Source organism: Pan troglodytes, chromosome 9 (genome assembly GCF_028858775.2).
Source record: "Pan troglodytes isolate AG18354 chromosome 9, NHGRI_mPanTro3-v2.0_pri, whole genome shotgun sequence".
Lineage (NCBI taxonomy): Eukaryota > Metazoa > Chordata > Mammalia > Primates > Hominidae > Pan > Pan troglodytes.
In genome coordinates, this window is record NC_072407.2 from 118,771,460 (window position 1) to 118,796,485 (window position 25,026).

Genomic DNA, 25,026 nt, shown 5'->3' on the forward strand with positions numbered 1-25,026 from the left:
TTGCCTCTGGGGCTATAGAGCGGCCGCAGCAGCAGAGGAAAGGGCATCCCCAATACCAAATCCTCCAGTGACCACTTCTTCACCTTCTACCCCACCACCAAAGTTTGCAGGAGACTTGAGACAGGTTTGTTCTGGGCGTGTGACTGATGCCTCTATAGGGGTCTCTGTGCTCTAAGCCATCTGGTATTTGCCTGGGGTGTGTGAAGACCTGGATTAAGGTTCCCAGCCTTACTACTAATGGGCTGTGCACTTGGAGCCCTTAGAGCCTTAGGTTTCTAACCTATAAAATGGACTTAATGTCTACTTCACAGGGTTCTATTTGCATTTTAACAGAAAACAAAGTCTTAAGTCAAAGGAATGAATCTCTCTCTCTCTCTCTCTCTTTTTTAGAGCAAGTCTAGCTCTGTCACTGGAGTGCAATGGTGCGATCTCTGCTCACTGCAACCTCCACCTCCGGGGTTCAAGCAATTCTCCTGCCTCAGCCTCCTGAGTAGCTGGGACTACAGGCGTGCATCACCATGCTCGGCTGATTTTTTGTATTTTTAGTAGAGACTGGGTTTCGCCATGTTGCCCAGGCTGGTCTCGAACTCCTGGCCTCAGATATCCGTCCATCCCAGCCTCCCAAAGTGCTGGGATTACAGGCATGAGCCACTGTGCCCAGCCAGGAATGGATCGCTAATAGAGGAATTCCAAGTCTCACCCACCGATAAAGAATTCTGAGTGCAGAGCCGGGCCACTTTCTCAGGCCTCTGATTTCATACTGTGGTGTTAGTTACTTCTGAGAGGACAGCTTGCTGCCAGAGCTCTATTTTTTATGTTAGAGGCTCCTTCTGCCTGCAGACTCTGCTGTCTGGGAAGGGCACAGCGTTAGGAGGGAGAGGGAGGTGTGAGTCCCTCCGTGGACCCGCTGCTTTGTACTTCTTTATCTCATTTCCTTTTCAGCACCACTCTGGGAAATCAGTATTCTGGCCCCATTTTATCCTCAGAAAATTGAGGCTCTGAGATGTTATCTCTGTGGCCTGCATTCTATTAAGTGCCAAAGGCATCATTTAAGCCTAAGATGTCCTGGCTCCAAGGTGTCAGCATCTGGAAGACAGGCCCCCTCATCCTGCCATCCCTGCTGCGGCTTCACTGTGGGCCCAGGGGACATCTCAGCCCCGAGAAGGGTCAGCGGCCCCTCCTGGACCACCGACTCCCCGCAGAACTCCTCTGTGCCCTCTCCTCACCAGACCTTGTTCCTCCCAGTTGCTCCCACAGCCAGGGGGCAGTGAGGGCTGCTCTTCCCCCAGCCCCACTGAGGAACCCAGGAAGGTGAACGAGAGAATCAGTCCTGGTGGGGGCTGGGGAGGGCCCCAGACATGAGACCAGCTCCTCCCCCAGGGGATGTTATCAGTGGGTCCAGAGGGCAAAATAGGGAGCCTGGTGGAGGGAGGGACAAAGGCCTCGGGCTCTGAGCGGCCTTGGCCCTTCTCCACCAACCCCTGCCCTACACTCAGGGGGAGGCGGCGGTGGGGCACACAGGGTGGGGGCGGGTGGGGGGCTGCTGGGTGAGCAGTGCTCGCCTGCCTGGATTGAAACCCAGAGATGGAGGTGCTGGGAGGGGCTGTGAGAGCTCAGCCCTGTCACCAGGCCTTGCCGGAGCCACTGATGCCTGGTCTTCTGTGCCTTTACTCCAAACACCCCCCAGCCCAAGCCACCCACTTGCTCTCAAGTCTGAAGAAGCCCCTCACCCCTCTACTCCAGGCAGTGTCAGGGCTTGGGGCTGGTGGAGGGAGGGGCCTGAAATTCCAGTGTGAAAGGCTGAGATGGGCCCGAGGCCCCTGGCCTATGTCCAAGCCGTTTCCCCTCTCACCAGCCTCTCCCTGAGGAGCCAGTCAGCTAGGAAGGAATGAGGGCTCCCCAGGCCCACCCCCAGTTCCTGAGCTCATCTGGGCCGCAGGGCTGGCGGGACAGCAGCGTGGACTCAGTCTCCTAGGGATTTCCCAACTCTCCCGCCCGCTTGCTGCATCTGGCCACCCTGCCTCAGGCCCTCATCTCCACTGGTCAGCAGGTGACCTTTGCCCAGCGCCCTGGGTCCTCAGTGCCTGCTGCCCTGGAGATGATATAAAACAGGTCAGAACCCTCCTGCCTGTCTGCTCAGTTCATCCCTAGAGGCAGCTGCTCCAGGTAATGCCCTCTGGGGAGGGGAAAGAGGAGGGGAGGAGAATGAAGAGGGGCAAGAGGAGCTCCCTGCCCAGCCCAGCCAGCAAGCCTGGAGAAGCACTTGCTAGAGCTAAGGAAGCCTCGGAGCTGGACGGGTGCCCCCCACCCCTCATCATAACCTGAAGAACATGGAGGCCCGGGAGGGGTGTCACTTGCCCAAAGCTACATAGTGGGTGGGGCTGGAAGTGGCTCCAAGTGCAGGTTTCCCCCTCATTCTTCAGGCTTAGGGCAGGAGGAAGCCTTAGACAGCCCAGTCCTACCCCAGACAGGGAAACTGAGGCCTGGAGAGGGCCAGAAATCACCCAAAGTCACACAGCATGTTGGCTGGACTGGACGGAGATCAGTCCAGACCGCAGGTGCCTTGATGTTCCGTCTGGTGGGTTTTCTGCTCCATCCCACCCACCTCCCTTTGGGCCTCGATTCCTCGCCCCTCACCAGTCCCCCTTCTGAGAGCCCGTATTAGCAGGGAGCCAGCCCCTACTCCTTCTGGCAGACCCGGCTAAGGTTCTACCTTAGGGGCCATGCCACCTCCCCAGGGAGGGGTCCAGAGGCATGGGGACCTGGGGTGCCCCTCACAGGACACTTCCTTGCAGGAACAGAGGTGCCATGCAGCCCCGGGTACTCCTTGTTGTTGCCCTCCTGGCGCTCCTGGCCTCTGCCCGTAAGCACTTGGTGGGACTGGGCTGGGGGCAGGGTGGAGGCAACCTGGGGATCCCAGTCCCAATGGGTGGCCAAGCAGGAGCCCAGGGCTCGTCCAGAGGCCGATCCACCCCACTCAGCCCTGCTCTTTCCTCAGGAGCTTCAGAGGCCGAGGATACCTCCCTTCTCAGCTTCATGCAGGGCTACATGAAGCACGCCACCAAGACTGCCAAGGATGCACTGAGCAGCGTGCAGGAGTCCCAGGTGGCCCAGCAGGCCAGGTACACCCGCTGGCCTCCCTCCCCATCCCCCCTGCCAGCTGCCTCCATTCCCACCCGCCCCTGCCCTGGTGAGATCCCAACAATGGAATGGAGGTGCTCCAGCCTCCCCTGGGCCTGTGCCTCTTCAGCCTCCTCTTTCCTCACAGGGCCTTTGTCAGGCTGCTGCGGGAGAAATGACAGAGTTGAGACTGCATTCCTCCCAGGTCCCTCCTTTCTCCCCAGAGCAGTCCTAGGGCGTGCCGTTTTAGCCCTCATTTCCATTTTCCTTTCCTTTCCCTTTCTTTCCCTTTCTTTCTCTCTTTCTTTCTTCTTCTTTTTTTTTTTTTAATGGAGTCTCCCTCTGTCACCCAGGCTGGAGTGCAGTGGTGCCATCTCGGCTCACTGCAACCTCCGTCTCCCGGGTTCAACCCATTCTCCTGCCTCAGCCTCCCAAGTAGCTGGGATTACAGGCACGTGCCACCACACCCAGCTAATTTTTGTATTTTTAGCAGAGATGGGGTTTCACCATGTTGGCCAGGTTGGTCTTGAATTCCTGACCTCAGGTGATCCTCCTGCCTCGGCCTCCCAAAGTGCTGGGATTACAGGCATGAGCCACTGCACCTGGCCCCATTTTCCTTTTCTGAAGGTCTGGCTAGAGCAGTGGTCCTCAGCATTTTTGGCACCAGGAACCAGTTTTGTGGTAGACAATTTTTCCATGGGCCAGCGGGGATGATTTTGGGATGAAACTGTTCCACCTCAGATCATCAGGCATTAGATTCTCATAAGGAGCCCTCCACCTAGATCCCTGGCATGTGCAGTTCACAATAGGGTTCATACTCCTATGAGAATGTAAGGCCACCTGATCTGACAGGAGGCGGAGCTCAGGTGGTATTGCTCACTCACCCACCACTCACTTCGTGCTGTGCAGCCCGGCTCCTAACAGTCCATGGACCAGTACCTATCTATGACTTGGGGGTTGGGGACCCCTGGGCTAGGGGTTTGCCTTGGGAGGCCCCACCTGACCCAATTCAAGCCTGTGAGTGCTTCTGCTTTGTTCTAAGACCTGGGGCCAGTGTGAGCAGAAGTGTGTCCTTCCTCTCCCATCCTGCCCCTGCCCATCAGTCCTCTCCTCTCCCCTACTCCCTTCTCCACCTCACCCTGACTGGCATTAGCTGGCATAGCAGAGGTGTTCATAAACATTCTTAGTCCCCAGAACCGGCTTTGGGGTAGGTGTTATTTTCTCACTTTGCAGATGAGAAAATTGAGGCTCAGAGCGATTAGGTGACCTGCCCCAGATCACACAAATCATCAGTCCTCCAATGACTTTCCAAATGAGAGGCTGCTTCCCTCTGTCCTACCCTGCTCAGAGCCACCAGGTTGTGCAACTCCAGGCGGTGCTGTTTGCACAGAAAACAATGACAGCCTTGACCTTTCACATCTCCCCACCCTGTCACTTTGTGCCTCAGGCCCAGGGGCATAAACGTCTGAGGTGACCTGGAGATGGCAGGGTTTGACTTGTGCTGGGGTTCCTGCAAGGATATCTCTTCTCCCAGGGTGGCAGCTGTGGGGGATTCCTGCCTGAGGTCTCAGGGCTGTCGTCCAGTGAAGTTGAGAGGGTGGTGGGGTCCTGACTGGTGTCGTCCAGTGGGGACATGGGTGTGGGTCCCATGGTTGCCTCCAGAGGAGTTCTCATGCCCTGCTCTGTTGCTTCCCCTGACTGATTTAGGGGCTGGGTGACCGATGGCTTCAGTTCCCTGAAAGACTACTGGAGCACTGTTAAGGACAAGTTCTCTGAGTTCTGGGATTCGGACCCTGAGGTCAGACCAACTTCAGCCGAGGCTGCCTGAGACCTCAATATCCCAAGTCCACCTGCCTATCCATCCTGCCAGCTCCTTGGGTCCTGCAATCTCCAGGGCTGCCCCTGTAGGTTGCTTAAAAGGGACAGTCTTCTCAGTGCTCTCCTACCCCACCTCATGCCTGGCCCCCCTCCAGGCATGCTGCCCTCCCAATAAAGCTGGACAAGAAGCTGCTATGAGTGGGCCGTCGCAAGTGTGCCATCTGTGTCTGGGCATGGGAAAGGGCCGAGGCTGTTCTGTGGGTGGGCACTGGACAGACTTCAGGTCAGGCAGGCCTGGAGGCCAGTGCTCTATCCACCTTCTGGTAGCTGGGCAGTCTCCGGGCCTCAGTTTCTTCATCTCTAAGGTAGGAATCACCCTCCGTACCCTGCCTTCCTTGACAGGTTTGTGCGGAAGGTCAAACAGGACAATAAGTTTGCTGATACTTTGATAAACTGTTAGGTGCTGCACAACATGACTTGAGTGTGTGCCCCATGCCAGCCACTATGCCTGGCACTTAAGTTGTCATCAGAGTTGAGACTGTGTGTGTTTACTCAAAACTGTGGAGCTGACCTCCCCTATCCAGGCGACCTAGCCCTCTTAGGCGCACGTGAAGGGAGGAGGCCGGATGGGCTAGAGGTTGGAGTAAGATGCAACGAGGCACTATTCTTGGCTCCACCACTTGACATCAGCCTCAGTTTCTTACATGTAAAGTGGATACAACCGTACCCCCTCCACCGTAGGTTTGCCGTGAGATTGAAATGAGAGAGCGTTCGAACCGTTTGGCACAGCACCTGCATGTAAAGATGCCTGATCAATGTTGTCATCATTACAGTTGAGCTGACTGGGCCCTTGGGACCCGGACTGGAGTGGCGGGGGGCAGTGTCCTGGGACCAAAAAGAAGCACAAGGTCTCCCAATAGAGGCTGCTTCCTTTGTGTCCCTACCACCCGAAAGATGTCAGGTCAGAGAGCTCGAGAGCTGCAGATGGCTTGAGCAGGGCTCCACTCTTCAGATGAAAAAACTGTGGCCCAGAGAGGCGAAGGTACTTGGCCAGCATCACAGAGCCAGCACGTGGCAGGGCCAGACCTTGAGCCCAGGTCAGCTGCGTGTATTCTGCTCAGTTGGTGCAGAAAACAGTTTTGTCACTCCTATGTCAGGTGTTAGGGACTCCTTTACAGATCTCAGTGGCATCAGTACATCCAGCCCCACCTGGAGACTGCTTTCGCTCTGAAAATTCCCCAGGGCTTCTCTCTGGGCTGAGAGATCTCAGCACCCGTATCTAGAAAATGTTCCCACCCAGACCTGGCTGGATGACTGCTGTTGTAGCTCTGGAAGGTTAGGAACTAAAAAGCCCACTCCTTTACCTAGGGTAGCTAAGATACACTGGAGATGGGGACATGGGGATGGGGCCGATTATCCAGGGGCCTGCATGAGGGGGCAAAAGGCCCTGCAGAGAGAGGGTAGGGAAGGCACTGCCCAGATCTGTGAAGCCATGTGCGTGCACGCGGGGACATTCAGACATGAGTGCAAGGAGGGACCGTGAGCAGGGAGGTCATGTGAGAATACACAGGCATGCCTGCACACCCATGTGAACTTGAGTGCCAGGCCACACACTCTTTTTTTTTTTTTTTTTTTTTTTTAGCTGGAGTCTTGCTCCGTCGCCCAGGCTGGAGTGCAGTGGCATGATTTCGGCTCACTGTGACCTCTGCCTCCCAGGTTCAAGCGATTCTCCTGCCTCAGCCTTCCTAGTAGCTGGGATTACGGGTGCAAGCCACCATGCCCAGCTGATTTTTTTTGTATTTTTAGTAGAGACAGGGTTTCACCATATTGGCCAGGCTGGTCTCAAACTCCTGGCCTGAAGTGATACGCCCGCCTCAGCCTCCCGAAGTGCTGGGATTACAGGCTTGAGCCACCGCACCCGACCCGCACACTCTTTTCAATAATCATGGATGGCCAGGGGTGCAGGGTCTAAAAAGCGCTGCCCAGCCCATCCTGCTGTTCACCGGGCAAGCGACGTCACAGGTCCAGGCTTCAGTGTCCTCATCCATGCTCTGCGTCTGATGGCAATCTAGCCAGGATGTGGGGAAGGGAGGATGCAGTGAGAGCACAGATATGAGAGCATCTTGGAAATAAAAATGTACCTGCAAGAGGTGGTGGTGAATTTTCTTACTCAGGCCAGCTTCTGCCAGGGCTGGCAGAAAGAGGGGGTGGCATGGCACGGAGCCGCAGTGGGTGGAGGACTGGCTTCCACTGCTGTGCCTGAGGAAGCCGCGGCTGTTTCTGGGTGGGATGAGAGTAGTGGGAGGGGGATACTGGCCTTGTGAGAAGAAAAGGGAAGTGTCTGTTTGAGAGGTTTTTGAATTAGTAAAGGAGGACAGGCGCAAACTCCAAGCGCTTCACTTGCACCCGGGACCAAACCCCAATCCCAGTGGCTCCCTGAGGCCGCCCCGCTCCGTCCCGCCCCGCTGACAGCGGCTGGGCTGGTGAAGGCTCTATACGGACACACCTCTGGGGACGGGGAACCCACTGCTCCCAGCTAAAGCAACCCTGTTTCCTGGCCCGCCTCAGACAGGGCTGCAGGCCTTGTTTGAGCCCCTTTCAGGGCACTTGGCCTTGGATTGTCTGTGGCTGTGCCTGGTCCGCTGTGACTTCCTTTCTACTTGAGCCTTGCTAAGGCAGACTCTACTCCCTCACTCGTAAGCAGCCAGGCGTCCAGCAGGTCCTCCAACGTCGATCTTGGCCCTAAGACGCCCAATCTGGGCACGGAGTTGTTGAGATCCGGCAGGAAGTCCCTGCTCCAGGGCCAAAGGCCCCACCCGGGCTCCCCCGGATGTCCCCGCACCCCCCTCTATTCTCCCAAAAGAAAGAAGCTGCTTCCCACTTTGGAAACGTTTATTCTGAGCACCGGGAAGGGGGGCGGCGGCGGGCGCCTCACTGGGTGTTGAGCTTCTTAGTGTACTCCTCGAGAGCGCTCAGGAAGCTGACCTTGAAGCTCTCCAGCACGGGCAGCAGGCCCTGGCGGAGGTCCTCGAGCGCGGGCTTGGCCTTCTCGCTGAGCGTGCTCAGATGCTCGGTGGCCTTGGCGTGGTACTCGGCCAGTCTGGCGCCGCCGTTCTCCTTGAGAGCCTCAAGGCGCGCGGCCAAGCGCTGGCGCAGCTCGTCGCTGTAGGGGGCCAGATGCGTGCGCAGCGCGTCCACATGGGCGCGCGCGCGGTCGCGCATCTCCTCGCCCAGTGGGCTCAGCTTCTCTTGCAGCTCGTGCAGCTTCTGGCGCGCGCCCTCTTGGAGCTCGGCGCGCAGCGGCTCCACCTTCTGGCGGTAGAGCTCCATCTCCTCCTGCCACTTCTTCTGGAAGTCGTCCAGGTAGGGCTGCACCTTGGCCTTCACCTCCTCCAGATCCTTGCTCATCTCCTGCCTCAGGCCCTCTGTCTCCTTTTCCAGGTTATCCCAGAACTCCTGGGTCACAGGGCCGAGCTGTTCGCGCAGCTTGCTGAAGGTGGAGGTCACGCTGTCCCAGTTGTCAAGGAGCTTTAGGCTGGAGGGTGAGACAGAACGGTTGAGGGCTGGCCTCCCAGCGCCCCAGGCTATCAGGGGTGAGCCCTGGGTGACACCTGTCCGCGGAGGTGCAGTGGCCTAGCATTTCCAGTACACTCTCAACCAACACCCCTGCCCCGCCAGGCCATGCCCCGTTGTGCAGCTGGACCGAGGCACAGAGAGGAGCTAAAAAGGAGACAGAGCTGGGACTGGTGCCCAGTTACGTTGGTCTCCAAAGTGGGCCCTTGAAGGACCTCGCTTCTATGCCTCCAGCGCATTCTCCTCTCCGAAGACAGCCCACAGTCTTGCCGGGCAGGAGCAGAGGAGGTGGTGAAGAAGGGAAAGGGGCCTGCTACACTTGCAGGCACAATGTGGCTCTGTGATCACGCATCAGGCAGCCCTGGTCTGTCCTTTGCAGGGGACATGGGCTGTGACCCTGCCTGGAGATCCCATTCCGGTTTCTCCATCCAGACCATCTGTGGGGCCCAGCTCATCAGATATTAGGTGAGGACTCGGCCAGTCTGGCTTCAACATCATCCCACAGGCCTCTGCCCCCTGCCCCTGCCCTCAACCCCAGGCTGGGTCCTTACTTTAGCTGTTTTCCCAAGGCGGAGCCTTCAAACTGGGACACATAGTCTCTGCCGCTGTCTTTGAGCACATCCACGTACACAGTGGCCAGGTCCTTCACTCGATCCCAGGGGCTCTGGGGGGGTTCATCTTGCTGCCAGAAATGCCGAGCCTGGCTCCCTGAGGGTGGGAGGGGAGACCCAGATCAGGCCAGCTGTGGGCTGAGATCTGAGCCGAAAGGCCAAGCTTGGAGGTGGGGGAGAGGGGGCCAGTGAGAAACCTGCTGCCTCTGCCCAGGAGGGTGGGCCACAGGGGTTTAGGGAGAAAGCCCCCCGATGGTTGGCTCCCTAGGTTAGGGGACACCTACCCGTCAGGAAGAGCACGGCCAAGGTCAGCACCGCAGCTTTCATCCTGAAGGGCCGTGGGGGACCTGGAGGAGAAGAAGGGCCTGGCTGAGTGGGGTGCCTTCAGCATGCAGAAGCCCCGTGCTCCCCCACTCATTGCAGCCAGGTGAGGAGAAGGGCACAGAGCGGGAGAAGACCTCAGGTACCCAGAGGCCCGGCCTGGGGCAAGGCCTGAACCTCGAGCTGGGGAGCCAGAGTGACCGGGGCAGGCAGCAGGACGCACCTCCTTCTCGCAGTCTCTAAGCAGCCAGCTCTTGCAGGGCCTATTTATGTCTGCAGCCAGGGGCTGGGCTGGGAGGCTGATAAGCCCAGCCCCGGCCCTGTTGCTGCTCACTGGTCCTGGCAATGTGGAACTTAAGAGTTCAAGGATCAGCTCTGTCCCTGGGGCTGGGCAAATAGAGTGGGCAAACAGCAAGCTGCGGGGGCTGCAGGGCAGGGGTCAAGGGTTCAGTGGGGGTGGGAGGGGAGTGTCTGCAGGCTTGCAGGTCCCCCGGGTGGGGTGGGGGTTCCCTGCACTCATCCCCTTCCCCTCCATGGGAGTGTGTGGGCAGTTGCCATTGTCCATTGTGTTGGCAGAGGAGGGGAGGGGAGGGACGCTGGGACTCCTCCACCAAGGAGACTGCCTCCCCCACCACCAGCATTCCAGGGAGACTACTTCACTCCCCTCCCCCTTCCCCCGCCCTGTCCTCCCACCAGTGCTCTTCTTTAGTCCCCAGCAGGTCCTCCAGGCCTCTCTCCAAGCCTCCCAAACTGGTAAACCTGGGGAGAGGGGAGAGCCCTCCATGGCTCCCAGACTGAGGTTTCGGAGACCTCTTGCATTTCAAAACACTCCAGAGATCAATTCGGAGCTGCCAACGTTTAATTTTGTCATGTAAAGATATTGTCCGCCTCCAAAAAACCCTCACCATCTACAGTGACCATCACTTCAAAAAGGAAAGACTTTAACAAAAAAGGGCATAATCTCAGAATTACATTACAGAATTGAAGCCCCTTAGATTGAAGACGTCTCCCTTTGCATTGTTCACACTTATATTTGATCACGCACAGGTGTGACTGGATCTCAGCCCTTGGGAAGCCCTGGTGTGGGGAGAAGACCTCTGGGCAAAGGAAGTGGCAGGAGACCTGCTTTCTCATTTCACTTGGCCTCCATCTTGCTGGAGGAAGATCATGGGCAAGTTATATAATCTCTCTGAGCCTCGGTTTTCTATCTGCAAAATGGGGCAAGAATGGTCAGGGTTGTTGGAGGCCCCTGAGACAGCCTGTGAATGTAAAGTGCTGTGTGTCTGTTGGTGTTTGCAGCACCATCTTGTCAGGTTTCTCCTGGAAGGCCCAGACCTCCCCCAGCAGGTTACTGATAGGACCTGAGTCCTAGAGCCTGTGATGCAGGCTGAGAGGAACTGTGACATCACTCCAGCCTCTCCCCAGGCCACCATCTCACAGATGAAGAGACTGAAGAGCACAGAGGGACTTTGCCCAGAGGCTGTCATCTCTCAGGGAGTTAGAAGCAAGGCTGGACCTAGAACCCAGTCTCTGGACTTGGGATGCAGGGCAGAAATGTACCCTGTACCATCACTCCAGGAAACTCCCTAACACTAGAAACCAGGCCGACATCTCTGTTTACCAGATCAGGGAGTGGTCGGCCTCATGCCTTTCACTTCAGAGAAGATTCTGGAGCCAGAAAACCTCAAATCTAAGGGTCAGGCAGGTTCAAATCCAGCTGCCTGACCCTGGATGAGTTATGATACATCACCTCCCCACACATCAGTTTCTGATTGAAGATAATGATAGAATATGCCATCGCCCTGAGTTATGGCAGGGGTTACTGTGTGGCAAGCAGAATAACGCTCCCCAAAGATGTCCACAGCCTCATCCCTGGAACCTGTGGCTTTGCTACCTTCCATGGCAAAAAAAGATTTTGCTAGTGTGATTAAGGACCTGGAGATGGGGTGGTTGGCCTGGATTCTCCAGGTGGGCCCATTGTCATCACAGGGGTCCTTAATTATACAAGAGGGAGGCAGTGGCCTCAGAGTCAGAGAAAGAGATGTGAGGATGGCAGTGGAGATCAGACTCATGTGACTGCTGGAAGGGGGCCATGAGCTGAGGGACATGAGCAACCCTTCCCTAGAAGCTGGAGAAGGCAAAGGATTTTTCCCTGCAGCCTCCAGGAGCACAGCTCTGCTGCCACCATGATTTTAGCCCAGTGTGACCCATTTTGGACTTCTGTCCTCCATAACTGTAAGATAATACATTTGTATCGTTTTAAGCATGAAATTTGAACATATATGCAAAACTGTTAGAAAGGTACCTAGCACTTAGTAAACAGTACTATTCTGTTTTCTAGAATCCCAGTTTCTGGTAATGTATTCCCTTATTCCCACTACACTTGCTTTATCAGATCTGAGACCTCAGCTTCTGCAGCAGGCATGAAGGCAGCAGTCCCACATCTCTCTGCTTGTCCTTGACTTGCAGTTGCTGAGATATGGAACATCTTTTCTAGGACTGAAGTGGCCCCAGATGTCTATGGGACTGTGTAGACAGGGAGGTGGCCTTGGTGAGCCATCAGCCTGGGCTGCCTACTTGACCATCCCAGCTGTCTGTAGCTTTAGAAAGTGGGAAGGTGGCTGGTCCCCTGCTGGGACAGCTCACAGGTGTCTCGGGCCAAGAGAGCATCTTTTCTTTTGGGGGGAAGAGTTTGTCCCAGTCAGCACATGAGGGAATCTCAGAAGCTTACTGGTTGGACTCCAAGATACTTGCCAGTGTTTCACCCTTCTCTTTGGTTTGTTACTAAAATGATCGTTATGGCTAAACCTAGTATTTAACATTTGCGCAGTTCTTTAGTGGCCAAAGCACTTTCACAACTTAGAATATCCCTATAAGGCTGGAGGCCAGATTTTACCCTTGTGATTTTTGCCTGTGGGAAAACTGCAGCTCACAGCTGCCCTGCATCCTTCAGCGGTTACTATTTAGCGCTGGCAGGGGTGGGAATCGGGAGGCCTGGCTTCTAGTTCTTTGAGGGTGGCCTTGCACCCTTGCGGAGCCTGCAGCCTTTGCAGTCTGATCAGGGACTTCTCAGTTTCCTGGCTCGGGGACTGCGAGGCATCAGGATAGGGGGTGCTGTTGAACAGCATCTTACCAAGCAGGCAGTTTCCTTTTCTAAATATACTTATTCACCAGGGTGGCTACTCCATTTTATTGCAAGGTATTTGGCTTAAACTAGTCCAAGCCCCCTTTATTAATATTTTGGAAAGGAAGGAAGTCTTTCTGGACAGAGCTGATGGAAAAATACATAACAACAACAACGACAACAACAAACTGGGTTGATGACACACTCAGACTCAGGGTCCAGCCAGGCATTGTTCAAGGCACTCAGTGGCCACGGGTTGGACTGTTTAGTGGCTGCGGGGCCCACAATGTAGGCCCCTGTTTCCACCCATTTCTTTCCCTCGTCTTGGGAGTCTCCAGAGCGACTGCTCCTGAACAGGGTTACCAAGTCCTGGCCCTGGATGCCCTGACATGTGTAGGAGTGTTGGCAGTGACCGCAAGAGTGGATCTTGCACAGAAAGATTAGCAACTCCTTTCACAATTTATGTCCAAACATACTGGTCCATCTGTATCGGGAGGACTCTGTCCCCTGCTAGGTCTGGCACATAACAGACACCTGCCAAACATCTGCTCAGTGAATGGCACTGGCACCCTAGAGGGAGGGTCACCAGCCTGGTCATAGGGAGGAGTGGGTCCTGGGAGGGGAGGCAGTCTCATACCAGCCCCTGCTCAGAACGTTTCTTCTGGGAGCACGTGGTGTGAGCCAGAATGAGAGTTAGGGAGGGGAGGTGGTGACTGAGCAGGGGAGACAGGACCCCCACCCCCAGTAGTTCCTATTTGGCAACTTTGCTGCGGCTCTTGTGATAGAGCCCCAAGTTAGACCCTTGGGTGGGGCACCGTAGCCAGCTATGCAAGATTCTCTCCTGCCCTCCTGCTTGGAAAAGACTAAGGCCAGTACAGAGCTCATCTTTGATCAGCAGGAGGGAAGCACAGTAGCCCTCTGAGTTCTTGATCTTTGCAGTTGGGGTGGGGTGGGGGCTGGCACAAAGTCAGAAAGAAAACTGTGTAGAGCACGGTTTTCTGTCAACATGGCTCCTGTTTTCTGGAGCTAAGCTCTCCAGTCTGTATCCAGGAGCCAGTGCCCTGCTGCCTACAAAAGCTCACCCTACCTCTGGTCCAAAGGCACCCTGGCTGCTTTTAGGAGGGAGTGGCACCTATCGCAACAGGTGCTACAATTTGCTGGAAGGCATCTGGGTATTATCACTGTTTGGTTCTAGAGACTCGCCTAGTCTTGCATGACAGCGTATACAGACTCAGAGGAGTTTTAGAAGGCCCTTCTTGAGAAGGCTCTTTTCTTCTCTAATCTAAATGGCCCTACAGCAACTTTCTAGCCGCCCTTATGGACTTGAAATCTTTCTTTTCTCTTTGCAGGAGTGCAGTGGTGCGATCACAGCTCACTGCAGCCTCAAACTCCTGGGCTCACATGATCCTTCAGCCTCAGCCTCCTGAGCAGCTGGGACTACAGGCATGTGCCACCAAGCCTGGTTATTTTTTGTAGAGGTGGGGGTCTTGCTATGTCGCCCAGGTTGGACTCGAACTCCTGGGCTTACGTAATTCTCCTGCCTCAGCCTCCTGAGCAGCTGGGATTACAGGCGCATGCCACCATGCCCAGCTTGGAAGGCTTTCTAAATTCCCTCCTCTCATTCTTCCTTCTGTGAACTCAGATGGTCTTTCCAGCTTCAGTAAGCTTTCTTCATAGAAGACCTTCAACCACCTGTCTCTTAGCCATGCCTGGAAACTTGCTGGAAACTCTACCCTGCCCTTTGGAGTTCAGGTGTGGGATAAAGGAGAAAACTATAGGAAAATTCCACCCCTGCTCCGCCTCTTTTTTTTTTTTTTTTTTTTTTTTTTTTTTTTTGAGATGCAGTATCCCGCTGTCACCCAGGCTAGAGTGCAGTGGTGCAATCTTGGCTTGCTGCAGTAACCTCTGCCTCCTGGGTTCAAGCCATTCTCCTGTCTCAGCCTCCTGAGTAGCAGGGACTACAGGCACCTGCCACCACACCTGGCTAATTTTTGTATTTTTAGTAGACACGGGGTTTTGCCACATTGGCCAGGCTGGTCTTGAACTCCTGACCTCAGATGATCCACCCGCATCGGCCTCCAGAAGTGCTGGATTTACAGGCGTGAGCCATGCCAGGCCCCTCCCTTTCTTTCCAAATACTTATTTGGCTATCCTTTCACTCGGCCAATGGGGGTCACGTCATGAAGGGTCCAGCCTGTGTCCACTCTTTAAGGATCCTTCCCTGTACTCTTCAAAAGTGCCCTTTCAAGGAAGCTGTTTTCCACCTGGCCCAGCAAATTCAAATGCTCCCTTCTGACAGGGCAGAGTCCGAGCTGGGTGCCCAGGGACACAGTGTGAAGCAGAGTTCAGGCTTCTAGAGAATGCGAGTTTCTTAAGTCACTCAAAGCCCCACCCTTAGCCTGGGAGACCTCTCCAGCCTCCACTGCTCCAGCTCCCACCTACCTGAGGCTTCTTCCAAGTAGACTCCAAACCACAGGCAAATAATCTATCAGCCTAAGAACACAATCAGGCTCCTATCTACACAACTTCCTGCTGTCCAACTAAGTAACCAAGTTGTAAGTAAGTGCCTCACAAAAGGAAGGACAAAAGGCAGGACAAAAGGTCTTAGCAACTTGAGTCTGGAGATTTTTTTTTTTAATCCTTTTTAGTTCAACATAAAATGAGAAAGAAAAAAATATTTCTGACATTTTCAAAGAACAGAAATAGGAAAGTATGTTCATATACATTCAACGTATACTGCACATATTGGTTACTACAATACAAAGCAATGAGTTTTTTTTAAAGTGTAGTTTGCAAGATGGCACGGTTAGTAGGCTCACTGGCTTTCATCTGGTGTTGCTGGAGGGTGCAGTCTGCTCTCCCATACATACAGTACCATGTAAACACATCAGGCTGAGTGCGTGGTGGTGGTAGGGCAGGTTGGGGGCATAAGAGTTGGAACAAGCGCAGATAAGTCAACAGCTTTTTAGGGCTTTCTTGGTAAGCCCCCTTCTGGTGAGTAGTTGATGACCCCACCAAGTGGAGGGGAGACTGGGGACCATGGAAACATGGGACAGCTCCCACGAAGGGCTCTTGCACTGCAGAATTCCACTCAAGGGATCTTGGGTCCAGAAGCCGAGCTGCCAGTATCAGTGGAGAAGGACAAGGTGCATGGGGATCCCGCCAGCAACATCAGGATGGCCATGCCGGGCACCCGCTTTCCTCTGTGCAAATTCAGGATGAAAGACTAGGAGGGGACTCGGGACCTCTTGCTCTCCTTTCCCAGAAAAAAAAAGGGTGGAAGAGTCAGTGTATTCAAGGTCTCTCTCTTGTTTTGAAGATCAGAAGGAGATAACCCAGACCCTCTCTCAGCCCCAGCCAGCAGAGAAGACTTTGGTTTCTAACAATGAAGAGAAATAAAGATAACACAAACAATAGCTATTGCGTATGCACTGCTTCAACTGGGGAAAGGAGACCACTGCATCTGTCACTGGCACAAGTAAGAGCTGTTCACAATTACAATGCCTAAAGGAAATACTTTGAACAAAAGGTGCAAGTCACAATTCAAATAGAACAGAATCTGGTTAAACATTTCTCATTTAAACAAAAATTCCTTTTCTCTTTATTAATAATGATAATAACAATAATATCAACATTTACCAAAAACAATTTCTACATGATCAAGAATTAAAATATAGGGGCTGAGGGTACCCAGTGGGGAAGAGGAGGTTAGGAGAGAGGCAGGGCCCAAGGCAACCTCCTACACTTCTTCCCTGTGACAAAGAGGCTGAAAGAGGAGAGCATATATATATATATATATTATATATATATAAATATATATATATATATTATATATATACACACATATATAATATATATATGGAGAAACAATCCTTTTTATAGCACAGTATAAAATGAGAATGAAAGATGCCATAGAAAGCATAGTGCACTGATGTTGGGTGTTCAGTCCATGGATAAAACCAGCAGGATGATAAAGGCAACCAACTTTCCAGGTTACAAGAGGGGAACTGAGTTATCCACCAAAAGCAAAGGCTCAAATTGAGACATTCTAACTGGCAAACCATCTATGCCAGGTCATTCTCAGCCTCCGTGCCAAACTCTTCATATGATCTTGGCTGGGACAGACATGTTTTCCGTGGATCCCAGCAGTAAAGACCTCTCTGCGTTCCAGGCTTGGGGGTTTCTCTTTTTTTGTTCTTTTTGTTTTCTAAGTGCCAGAAGCCGTCACCCTTCCTCTCTCCCTTTGCCTGCCATTAGGATTCCAGAGGATGGCATCCTTTAGTATTTGCTTTCACAGAAGAGCAATGCAGGGGGATGGAGGGTGCTCTGCTGATGAAGGCTAGGGAGGGAGTGGCCCTGAGGCCGCTGGCCTCTGAACTCTAACTGCTTTGCTCTCCTGTTTCAAAAAAGGAACGAAAGAAAAAAAAGAAAGGAAGAAAAAGAAAGAAAGTATATCACCTCTGGAAGAAAACATACCAAAAACAATACAAAACACAAACCCCCAAACAAAACAAAAAACCACCAACTCAAATATACTTTCACAAAAGATGGAGAACATGGATTTCCTTCCTGTTTATTTCCTTGGTGACTTGGTCATACAAGCAAACATGGCAAAACCCTCTCAGAACCCAAAAGAACAGCACACGGATGAACCAAATGTGAGGAAAGCAGCTGTGATATTTTGGGTGGAGAGAAACACAAGGGCAATTTGGCGCAACGCTGCTAGATACTGTGGGTTTACAATCAAGCTTTTCATTCCCAAGCTGTACACAAAACCTGGAATAAAGCAGACACAGAGGAGAATTAGTTTGAAAAGAGAAAGGCTCAAATATTCCATTTAAAACCTTTTAAAAAATGCAACGGGTTTACTTTCCCTCAGGTGTTCAGGTAGCTTGCCATACTGAGGCTCTGATGTGGATTTGCCAAGTGGCTTCCCTTTTATCAGGCCTCTTCTGTCAAGGATTTTCCAGATACAACCAATGGTGCCTGCTGTGTACTCTTTGCATTACTCCAGCCAAACAAGCCAATTTCCCCATTCTTTCTACCATGGGCCTCTCATCACACATTTCCCTAATCTGGAAATATCCTGCCACTTGCTTCTGTATGGCCTTAAAAAATATGGCTGGACATATTTTCCTGCCAGGTTTTGTCTTTGAGGACTGAGTTTAAGGACTTCCTCCTTTCCTCATTATGCTGACCGGAGGTCACCTGCATCCTCTGGAGCCGTAGCTCACTTCTGTCGCTATGAAGGCTAGAGCACCTGTAACACACGGCGAGTCTTGTGTCTTATTCCCATAACCGAACCAAGAGACTGTGTTTAGCATTTCTTCTGCACACCCCCACCCCTACCTCGCGCCCTAAAACTAGCAGCGTCGTTAATGAAAAGCAAGAAACTGTGAAGGCCACGAGGGGAGGCGTGGTACTGTCGACTGCACTGGCCACCACAACACATGGGCTGAAGCTCCTGATGGGATCGGGAGCAGGCACTGGGCCACAGGGCTGGTTTGGCTCTGGCCAGGGTGACACTCACTCTCTGTTTCTTGTTACACGCCTGCCTGCTCCATGCTGAAGGAGACTTCGGGGTGCTTGTAGCTGAGCAGAATGTCTGTAATACACGTAGATGGATAGCAAGAGGAGTTTAAATGCTGGCTGCCATCGCTCAGGTCTGGGTGCTCATGACCTCCCAGGCTTGCCCCACATTCTGCAAGACCAAAAAGAACGTATGAGGTTGGCAGGGAACTGGGGGACTAGGAGAGCAAGGGGGAGAGAGAGGAGGAATTGAAGGCAACCTGTCGAGCATCCCACAGCCTGACTCCCAGCCCTGAATTCTAGCTCACAGCAGGCCCTCAAGGTGTTGAGTGACGATGGGCGGGGGCCAAGATTCTTCCTATATTCTCCTCTACCTGTTCCGCTTTTTTCCCTTTTCCTTTACCCTTTCCCATCCTTAGGTAAGATCAACTACTGTAGTGTGAGAGAAGATAGAGGACTCCTTCAGAAAGGATCACCTCTTAAAGAGTGAAAGGGAGAATAATTTTACTGCCTGCAGGCACCCATTCCTGGGCACTGTCTGTGTTCCAGACACTGTGCTAAGCACTTGATACTCACTAAGCCAGCCAGCCCTCAGGGCACAATGCAGGATAAAGGCTCTATCGTTTTTGCCACTTTACAGATGAGGATCTCGGGGTCCAGAAAGTCAAGTGCCTCACCTGCAGAGCCTGAAAAGGACAGCCTTGGGACTGGTGGCAGACCTGCCCCGCCCAAGGCCTACGCCTATTTGTTATGACACCCTCCCTTGACTGGCTCCAAGGAGAGGTAGAAATGTGCCATTAGGACCTGATGCCCTCTAAGCAGAACTGGAAAAAGTGATTGAAGGCATATCGTCACAGAGATGAGAGACAGGAATGGGAGAGCCCTGTGCCATCTGGCCAGAAGCCACACCTCCTTTACACACCCGCACTCAGGGAAGACCAGTGGGGAAAGGGGCTGTGTCCAGAACCTGTGGGATGCTGTGGCTCTACCTCCCCATGAGCTCTTCCTACGGAAGAGAGGAGCAGTTACGGAAGATGGAGGGAGGTCCCTCCAGGAACTTCTCTGGAGTGCCCCATGCATAAGGCTCCTCACCCTCATTTTCCCCATCCTGAAACTGCTGGCTGCCCATGAGCGAAGACTGACTGAGAACTGCATCCGACATCCGGGCAGAGCTAAGTGCTTTCCCAGCCACGAGACTCATTCCTGGCAAGTTATCCAGCTGTACCTGCAGAAAACAGTTAAGAGAAGAAATAAGCACACGAGACACCACTCTCAGGCAACCCCTAGAGACAGCCGGTCCTTCTGAAGGAGCCCAGGCAAAAGACAGCCCAGGGCCCCACTCCAGACTCCTTCCTCTACAGCACCACACAAAGGGGGTGCTCCACAGCGACAGTGTGGGAAGCTCCTTGGCTTTGCCCAGTGGGGGGGCTGAGGGTGGGGCGGATGTGGCAAATCTCAGCTGGTGGTGACATCTTGACACCTACATGGCCTTCTAAAACCAGGTTTCTGACCTATCCCCATCTCCACTGGGACTTTGTCTTAGGACAGCACCGTCCAGTCACACTCTGCAGTGATGGAAATGTTCTCTGTCCTGTCCAATATGGTAACCAGTAGCCACAAGTGGCTACTGAGCACTTAAAGTGTGACTGGGCTGGGCGCAGTGGCTCATGCCTGTAATCCCAGCACTTTGGGAGGCCGAGGCGGGTGGATCATGAGGTCAGGAGATCGAGACCATCCTGGCTAACACAGTGAAACCCCATCTCTACTAAAAATACAAAAAATTAGCTGGGCTAAAAAAATTTAGCTCTACTAAAAATACAAAAAATTAGGTGGCGGGCGCCTATAGTCCCAGCTACTCGGGAGGTTGAGGCAGGAGAATGGCGTGAACCCGGGAAGCGGAGCTTGCAGTGAGCCAAGATTGCGCCACTGCACTCCAGCCTGGGCGACAGAGCTAGACTCTGTCTCAAAAAAAAAATAATAATAAAAAATAAAGTGTAACTGGTGTGACTAAGGAACTGAATTTTAAATTGTTTTAAATTTTAATTGGTTTAGATTTGAATAGCCACATGTGGCTAGCTACTAGACTAGCACTACCCTAGGAAAACAAAACTTTGCTGAGGCCCACCAGCTCCCCTGATCTGAGTAAGCTCAACGTAGCTGCTGAAAAATAACCAGAAGCCTATGGGCTCATTTGCTGGGGCCTGAGTTTAGACTGAGAAGAGGTTTAATAACCAAAAATACAGGGAACAGATGGCAACTATTTCTGATTCTTTGGTCTAAAATTTGGAGCATAGATTCTACTTGAATTAAGGTTTGGTCTGTTAGGGTGGCTCAAAGAAAATGCTCTTAAGGTAGGCGAATTGCCTGAGCTCAGGAATTCGAGACCAGCCTAGCCAACATGGTAAAACCCCATACCTACTAAAAATACAAAAATTAGCCAGGCGTGGTGGCAGGCACCTGTAGTCCCAGCTACTCAGGAAGCTGAGGCACAAAAGTCACTTGAACTGGGGAGGTAGAAGTTGCAGTGAGCTGAGATCGCGCCACTGTCCTCCCGCCTGGGCGACAGAGTGAGACTCCATCTCAAAAAAGAAAAAAAAAGAAATGCTCCCCACCGTTTCCAGAAAGGCTGGATGCTGACTGAGGAGAGCGGCCAAGAGAGGCTACCCCACATCACTATACTCTGTTTCAAGGCTGGGACTGGGAGGATCCACCTCTGTGCAGCAGGTGGGACCAACATACATAAGCATCGTCGCTGTTCTGGATCGTGTGGTGTCTCTGGAGGGCCCGGGGCCTGTGGTGCTCATGGACGGAGGGGCGTGCTGGGTACCCGAGCCCATTGTGATCCGGCAGCTCCACTGCTTGTCCTGGAGAACTTCTATCCATGCAGTTCCCTATGACAGGCTCTGAGGAGACACAGCAGAATAGAGTCAGTGGGGCGGAACTTCTCCCAGCACTGGAAACTCCCATCCAAGAAATGTCTTGCAAGGGACAACGGGCAAGGCTGAGGAGATCATGTACACCAACCGCTGATCCTCAGCCGGCGCCATGGCTTAGAGGAGCCTGGACCAGCCCTCCAAAAGACGAGCTGTAGGGGAGGGGACCACACCCTTAGGGAAAAAATTCCACATAACAGGGCATGGCTGGACCCCACCGAACCTTCTCTTCTTTCATTTCTCTGTTGAATTAACAGTGATCTATTCCCAAACCTAAATGCACATGAGAATTACTCTCGGAGCTTTCAGGGCCCTCTAGCCCTAGAGGATGCATCTGTTCTGTGGCTGGCTGCGTCCTCTCTCCTCCCCCGGTGACCTCAGTGTACCACGCTGCTACTCTCCTCTTTCTACTTCTCTAACTGCTGCTTCTGACTCCTTTGATGGCCCCTCCACCCTTTCTAAGCAAGTACTCTCCACATTTTTGTCCTTGACCTTCTCTCTCCCCACACTTACTCTGGCAACATCATCTATTTTCATGGCTGTACTGCCTTTATGTAAAGAATTACTGAAGTGCTCCTTTAAGCCCCAGATCCATACTTCCAGCTACTTACTAGGTATCTTTCCCTGGATATCTAACCAGCATGTAACACTCACCATGTCCAATTCCAAACCCATCCGCTTCCCCCATAACCTGCTACTCCTTCAGACATTGTCGTTTTGATGCCTCATTTTCCAAATCTTCCAGGCATAAGCTCTTGGGGCCACTATTGATTCCTTACTCCTGGTGCTGAATCTAACTCTGCAGTGCTGGTCACTTCAGTCCCTTTGTTGCCAATCTCATGGAAACCTGATTACCTCTTGCCTGGATTATTATGCTAGCCTCATAACCAATCCCCTACTACTACCCTACAAAGACCAACCGTTCTGTAGTCCATTCACTTTCATTTTACAACACTGCCCTGGGCTATCTTCCAATCAGTGTCTCATATTCCCCGCTCCATACATTCTAAGCTCTAGTCAAATGGGACCACTTAACTGTTCCCCATCTATGCACAATTCTATGCATTTGCCCTCACTGTTCCTTCTATCTGCAAATAACTGATTCTTCTGCCTTCACTCCTGCCAATCCAAAGCAACTCATCATTCTACATCCATATCATATGCTATTGTCTTTATTAAACTTTTCCTTTCAAACAGAAATAGATCATCTCTTCCTTTAAACTTCAAAAGACTTTGTCTCTGATTGCTCTAACATTATCCTTGGTACCATGTTCAATTATGTACTTAATCATTCACATTAGACTATAAATTCTTTGCAGGCAAGAACTATATCTCATGTATGTCTGTGAATCTTCAGTGTTCTAGAACATTGTCCTATACCCAGTATTATGATCTCTTTCACTGATGTCAGTAAATGCTCTTTAGGCCGGGTGTGTGTAATCCCAGCATTTTGGGAGGCCGGGGCAGGTGGATCACTTGAGGTCAGGAGTTTGAGACCAGCCTGGCCAACATGGCGAAACCCCACCTCTACTAAAATTACAAAAATTAGCTGGGTGTGGTGGCGTGCCCCTGTAGTCCCAGCTACTCAGGAGGCTGAGGCAGGGGAATTGCTTGAACTCAGAAGGCAGAGATTGCAGTGAGCCAAGAGCATGCCACTGCACTCCAGCCTGGGCAACAGAGTGAGACTCTATCTCAAAAAAGAATAATAAAAATAAATACTCTCTTAATATGGGTTACTATCCTGTCAGAGCATACCGTTCTATGGACTAGAATTGGAGAGAAAAAGGAATGAGTATTTCTTCTTGATCAAGGATAGTCAAGAAGACTATCAAAGCCACACCTATGTTGACAGGATCCTCCTGGTAGCACTTTTGACTTCAGTCTTTAAAAGCCTGGGACTTGAAAATAAGTTGTGTTTGCTTGGTTGGTTTTCTGAGTTAAAGCTTCTTGGAAACTACTGAGCTTATCTTGGATGAACTGACTCTTGGTGGGACTAAGTTTAAAACAAAATCTCTTAATAGCAAACACAGCTGTAATGCTAACTGTGCCATTCCAGTGATCTATTTGAATAATGAAAGTAAAGCATACTTCTTGAATGTTGGGTAAAGGATTTCAGGTCTCTGTATTTCAATGGTTTTCTATAATGATTAAGGTTAGGCTGGGACTTAGGGGCAGAGGCAGGATGGAAAGGGAGGGGAGCTAACTGACATGCCCATTGCTAGTAATGCAAGACATTCTGGAGAAAAATTAGAGGAGGGAGCTTCCCAGCTACCAAAGATGATGGCAAGTGAGAAATCTTTTGAAAGTTCTCTGAGCAAAGAGGTAAAAGGAACAGCCAGAAGCCAACTATTTTGCTACAGAAAGCTAAAAGCCAGCAGAGAGAAGATAAAAGAAAACCTACACCAGGACTTGCTCTGTGGGATTAGCCCGCCCGTCCAACCCACTCTGCCCAATTCCTCTCAGTGGGCACTGCTCGCATGTTGGCGCCAGGGCCAACCAAAAACCACTGGCAGGAAGTGGTGCAACATGGTTGTGTGGGAGTGAGGAAATGGTGATTCTGTCTGCTTTGCCAAGAAGCAATGCGAGCAGCCGCTTCTTACTTTTTCAAAAACCTATATTGTCTTCTTTGATAACTAACATCATCCACTCAATTCCTTGGGGTGCTTTTTTCCTTTAAGCCTGATTATATAGTTGGATGCAAATCTCATCAGTTGCATCTCTTTGCTCTCCGCAAGGACAAACATGAGCGCTCTCCTGTTTAAAGATTTTTAAAACATCATTACTAACCATGAGGAAACGGCAAAGCTAACAAAATGTATATAGTCCTGGTTGGAGCCTTCCTGCCTCTTCTGGAGGCCTCAGTGTTTTGGTTTGTTTGCCGTGTCTTTTAAGGCTCTTTTCCTTCCCTCTCTCAGACTTGTTTTTATCCCTGAGAATGGGGCCTCTGCAAACCAAAACACCCACCCTCCTTTGGGCTCTGCCTTGTCTGCTGTCTTCCCCGCCTTCAGGTCTGATGCCTGTAGGCACCAAGACAGAGCAAGCAACCACCTGACAAATCATGTAGGGGGCCTTCCTGACTCCCAGCCCAGAGCTCATCCTCAGCCAAGCTGGAGTTGAGCACAAGGGTCATGAGCACAAGCTCTGGCGTCAGGAAGAGTTGGCCGTGAATCCTGGCTTAGCTGCTTCCTGAGGAGCAGGAGCTCGGGCAAGTTATCTTGCTTTGCTGGGTCTTAGTTATCTGTACAACTGGACTGACTCCATGGGTGTGGAGTGCTTCATAGAGGTTACTACACTGTAAAGGCTCAATAAAGTCTAGCATGATTTATATTCAGTTTAGAGATGTTATTTCTGAGTGCATAAGGACGTACTGAGTCAGCTGACAAAAACAAACAAGGAAATTGATTTAATCACAGAACCCTGCTTGCAGAATTATGAGGGACAATATACCCATATGTAAATGAACAAATGACTCAGGGAAATTTTAATTTCCAGGAGAAGCCTCTGATTCACGACAGACAAATGTCAGTTAAAAGCCAGATGAAAAAGAGTATTAATAGGAGTCAGGGGATACCCCAGGGCTCTGTCTGCTCAAGTTTCAGTATCATCGGTAGGTCAAAGACCTGGAAGGGCTAGCATCTTTCACTTGGCAGCTGTGGTTGGAGGGTGCAGAGTGGGCAAGGAGGCGTAAAGGAAAAAATACATGACCAGGGGATCAGAAAACTTGAAGTCAGGACCCAGCTCCCTCACCAGCAAAGTGTTGGCAAATCTTTCAGCTTCTCCTCAAGGTTCCTGATCTGAAAAATGAGGGTTGTTTGGGGGCTCGAAAAGACAACACATGTGAAAGAGTCTTTAATCAACTGTAAAAGACCAAATAAGTCAAGTCTGATTTTTGGTAAGAATGCTGACCCTGAGTCTAGAAGTCCTTTGTGACACTCTATAAATGAGACCCTATCGACCATTTTGGGGGGTACAAACAGACTAACCCACTGCCCAAGGA

The 25,026-nt window shown here is 51.9% G+C and overlaps 3 protein-coding genes across 12 annotated transcripts in view; 1 reads left to right on the forward strand and 2 right to left on the reverse strand.

Moving 5' to 3' along the window:
- Positions 1–2,067: 2,067 nt before the first annotated feature.
- Positions 2,068–5,136, forward strand: APOC3 (apolipoprotein C3). Its single transcript, XM_016946477.4, has 4 exons — positions 2,068–2,166; positions 2,796–2,863; positions 2,999–3,122; positions 4,828–5,136. Exons 2-4 carry the CDS (start codon positions 2,809–2,811, stop codon positions 4,946–4,948), a joined length of 300 nt encoding a protein of 99 aa, XP_016801966.3. The 5' UTR covers positions 2,068–2,166; positions 2,796–2,808; the 3' UTR covers positions 4,949–5,136.
- Positions 5,137–7,812: 2,676 nt separating this feature from the next.
- On the reverse strand, positions 7,813–9,684 carry APOA1 (apolipoprotein A1). Its single transcript, XM_054662727.2, has 3 exons — positions 9,407–9,684; positions 9,063–9,219; positions 7,813–8,473 (listed from the first exon to the last, which is right to left on the reverse strand). The coding sequence occupies exons 1-3, from the start codon at positions 9,447–9,449 to the stop codon at positions 7,870–7,872; spliced, it is 804 nt and encodes a 267-aa protein (XP_054518702.1). The 5' UTR covers positions 9,450–9,684; the 3' UTR covers positions 7,813–7,869.
- A 7,440-nt stretch (positions 9,685–17,124) lies between these two features.
- The window catches only part of SIK3 (SIK family kinase 3), a 252,127-nt gene continuing 244,225 nt past the window's right edge, over positions 17,125–25,026 (reverse strand). For all 10 annotated transcript variants that reach the window (XR_010147689.1, XR_010147688.1, XM_016922035.4 and 7 more), the window contains 4 exons: positions 20,836–20,999; positions 19,189–19,321; positions 18,098–18,268; positions 17,125–17,343 (listed from right to left, as the gene is read on the reverse strand). Coding sequence is in view for 8 of the 10 variants with exons in the window: in XM_016922035.4 (XP_016777524.3) it covers positions 18,111–18,268; positions 19,189–19,321; positions 20,836–20,999 (455 nt within the window). In the remaining 2 variants the exon portion in view is untranslated. The remainder of the gene's footprint in view (positions 17,344–18,097; positions 18,269–19,188; positions 19,322–20,835; positions 21,000–25,026) is intronic.

What these genes read in the sequence shown, in the direction of transcription:
- APOC3 (XM_016946477.4), top strand. Translation starts at nt 2,809, where the DNA reads ATGCAGCCCCGGGTACTCCTTGTTGTTGCCCTCCTGGCGCTCCTGGCC. An exon ending in GGCGCTCCTGGCCTCTGCCC is followed by an intron (nt 2,864 to 2,998) that starts GTAAGCACTTGG and finishes CTCTTTCCTCAG; the next exon opens with GAGCTTCAGAGGCCGAGGAT. An exon ending in CAGGTGGCCCAGCAGGCCAG is followed by an intron (nt 3,123 to 4,827) that starts GTACACCCGCTG and finishes TGACTGATTTAG; the next exon opens with GGGCTGGGTGACCGATGGCT.
- APOA1 (XM_054662727.2), bottom strand. Translation starts at nt 9,449, where the DNA reads ATGAAAGCTGCGGTGCTGACCTTGGCCGTGCTCTTCCTGACGG. An exon ending in GGCCGTGCTCTTCCTGACGG is followed by an intron (nt 9,220 to 9,406) that starts GTAGGTGTCCCC and finishes TCCCACCCTCAG; the next exon opens with GGAGCCAGGCTCGGCATTTC. An exon ending in GCCTTGGGAAAACAGCTAAA is followed by an intron (nt 8,474 to 9,062) that starts GTAAGGACCCAG and finishes CTCACCCTCCAG; the next exon opens with CCTAAAGCTCCTTGACAACT.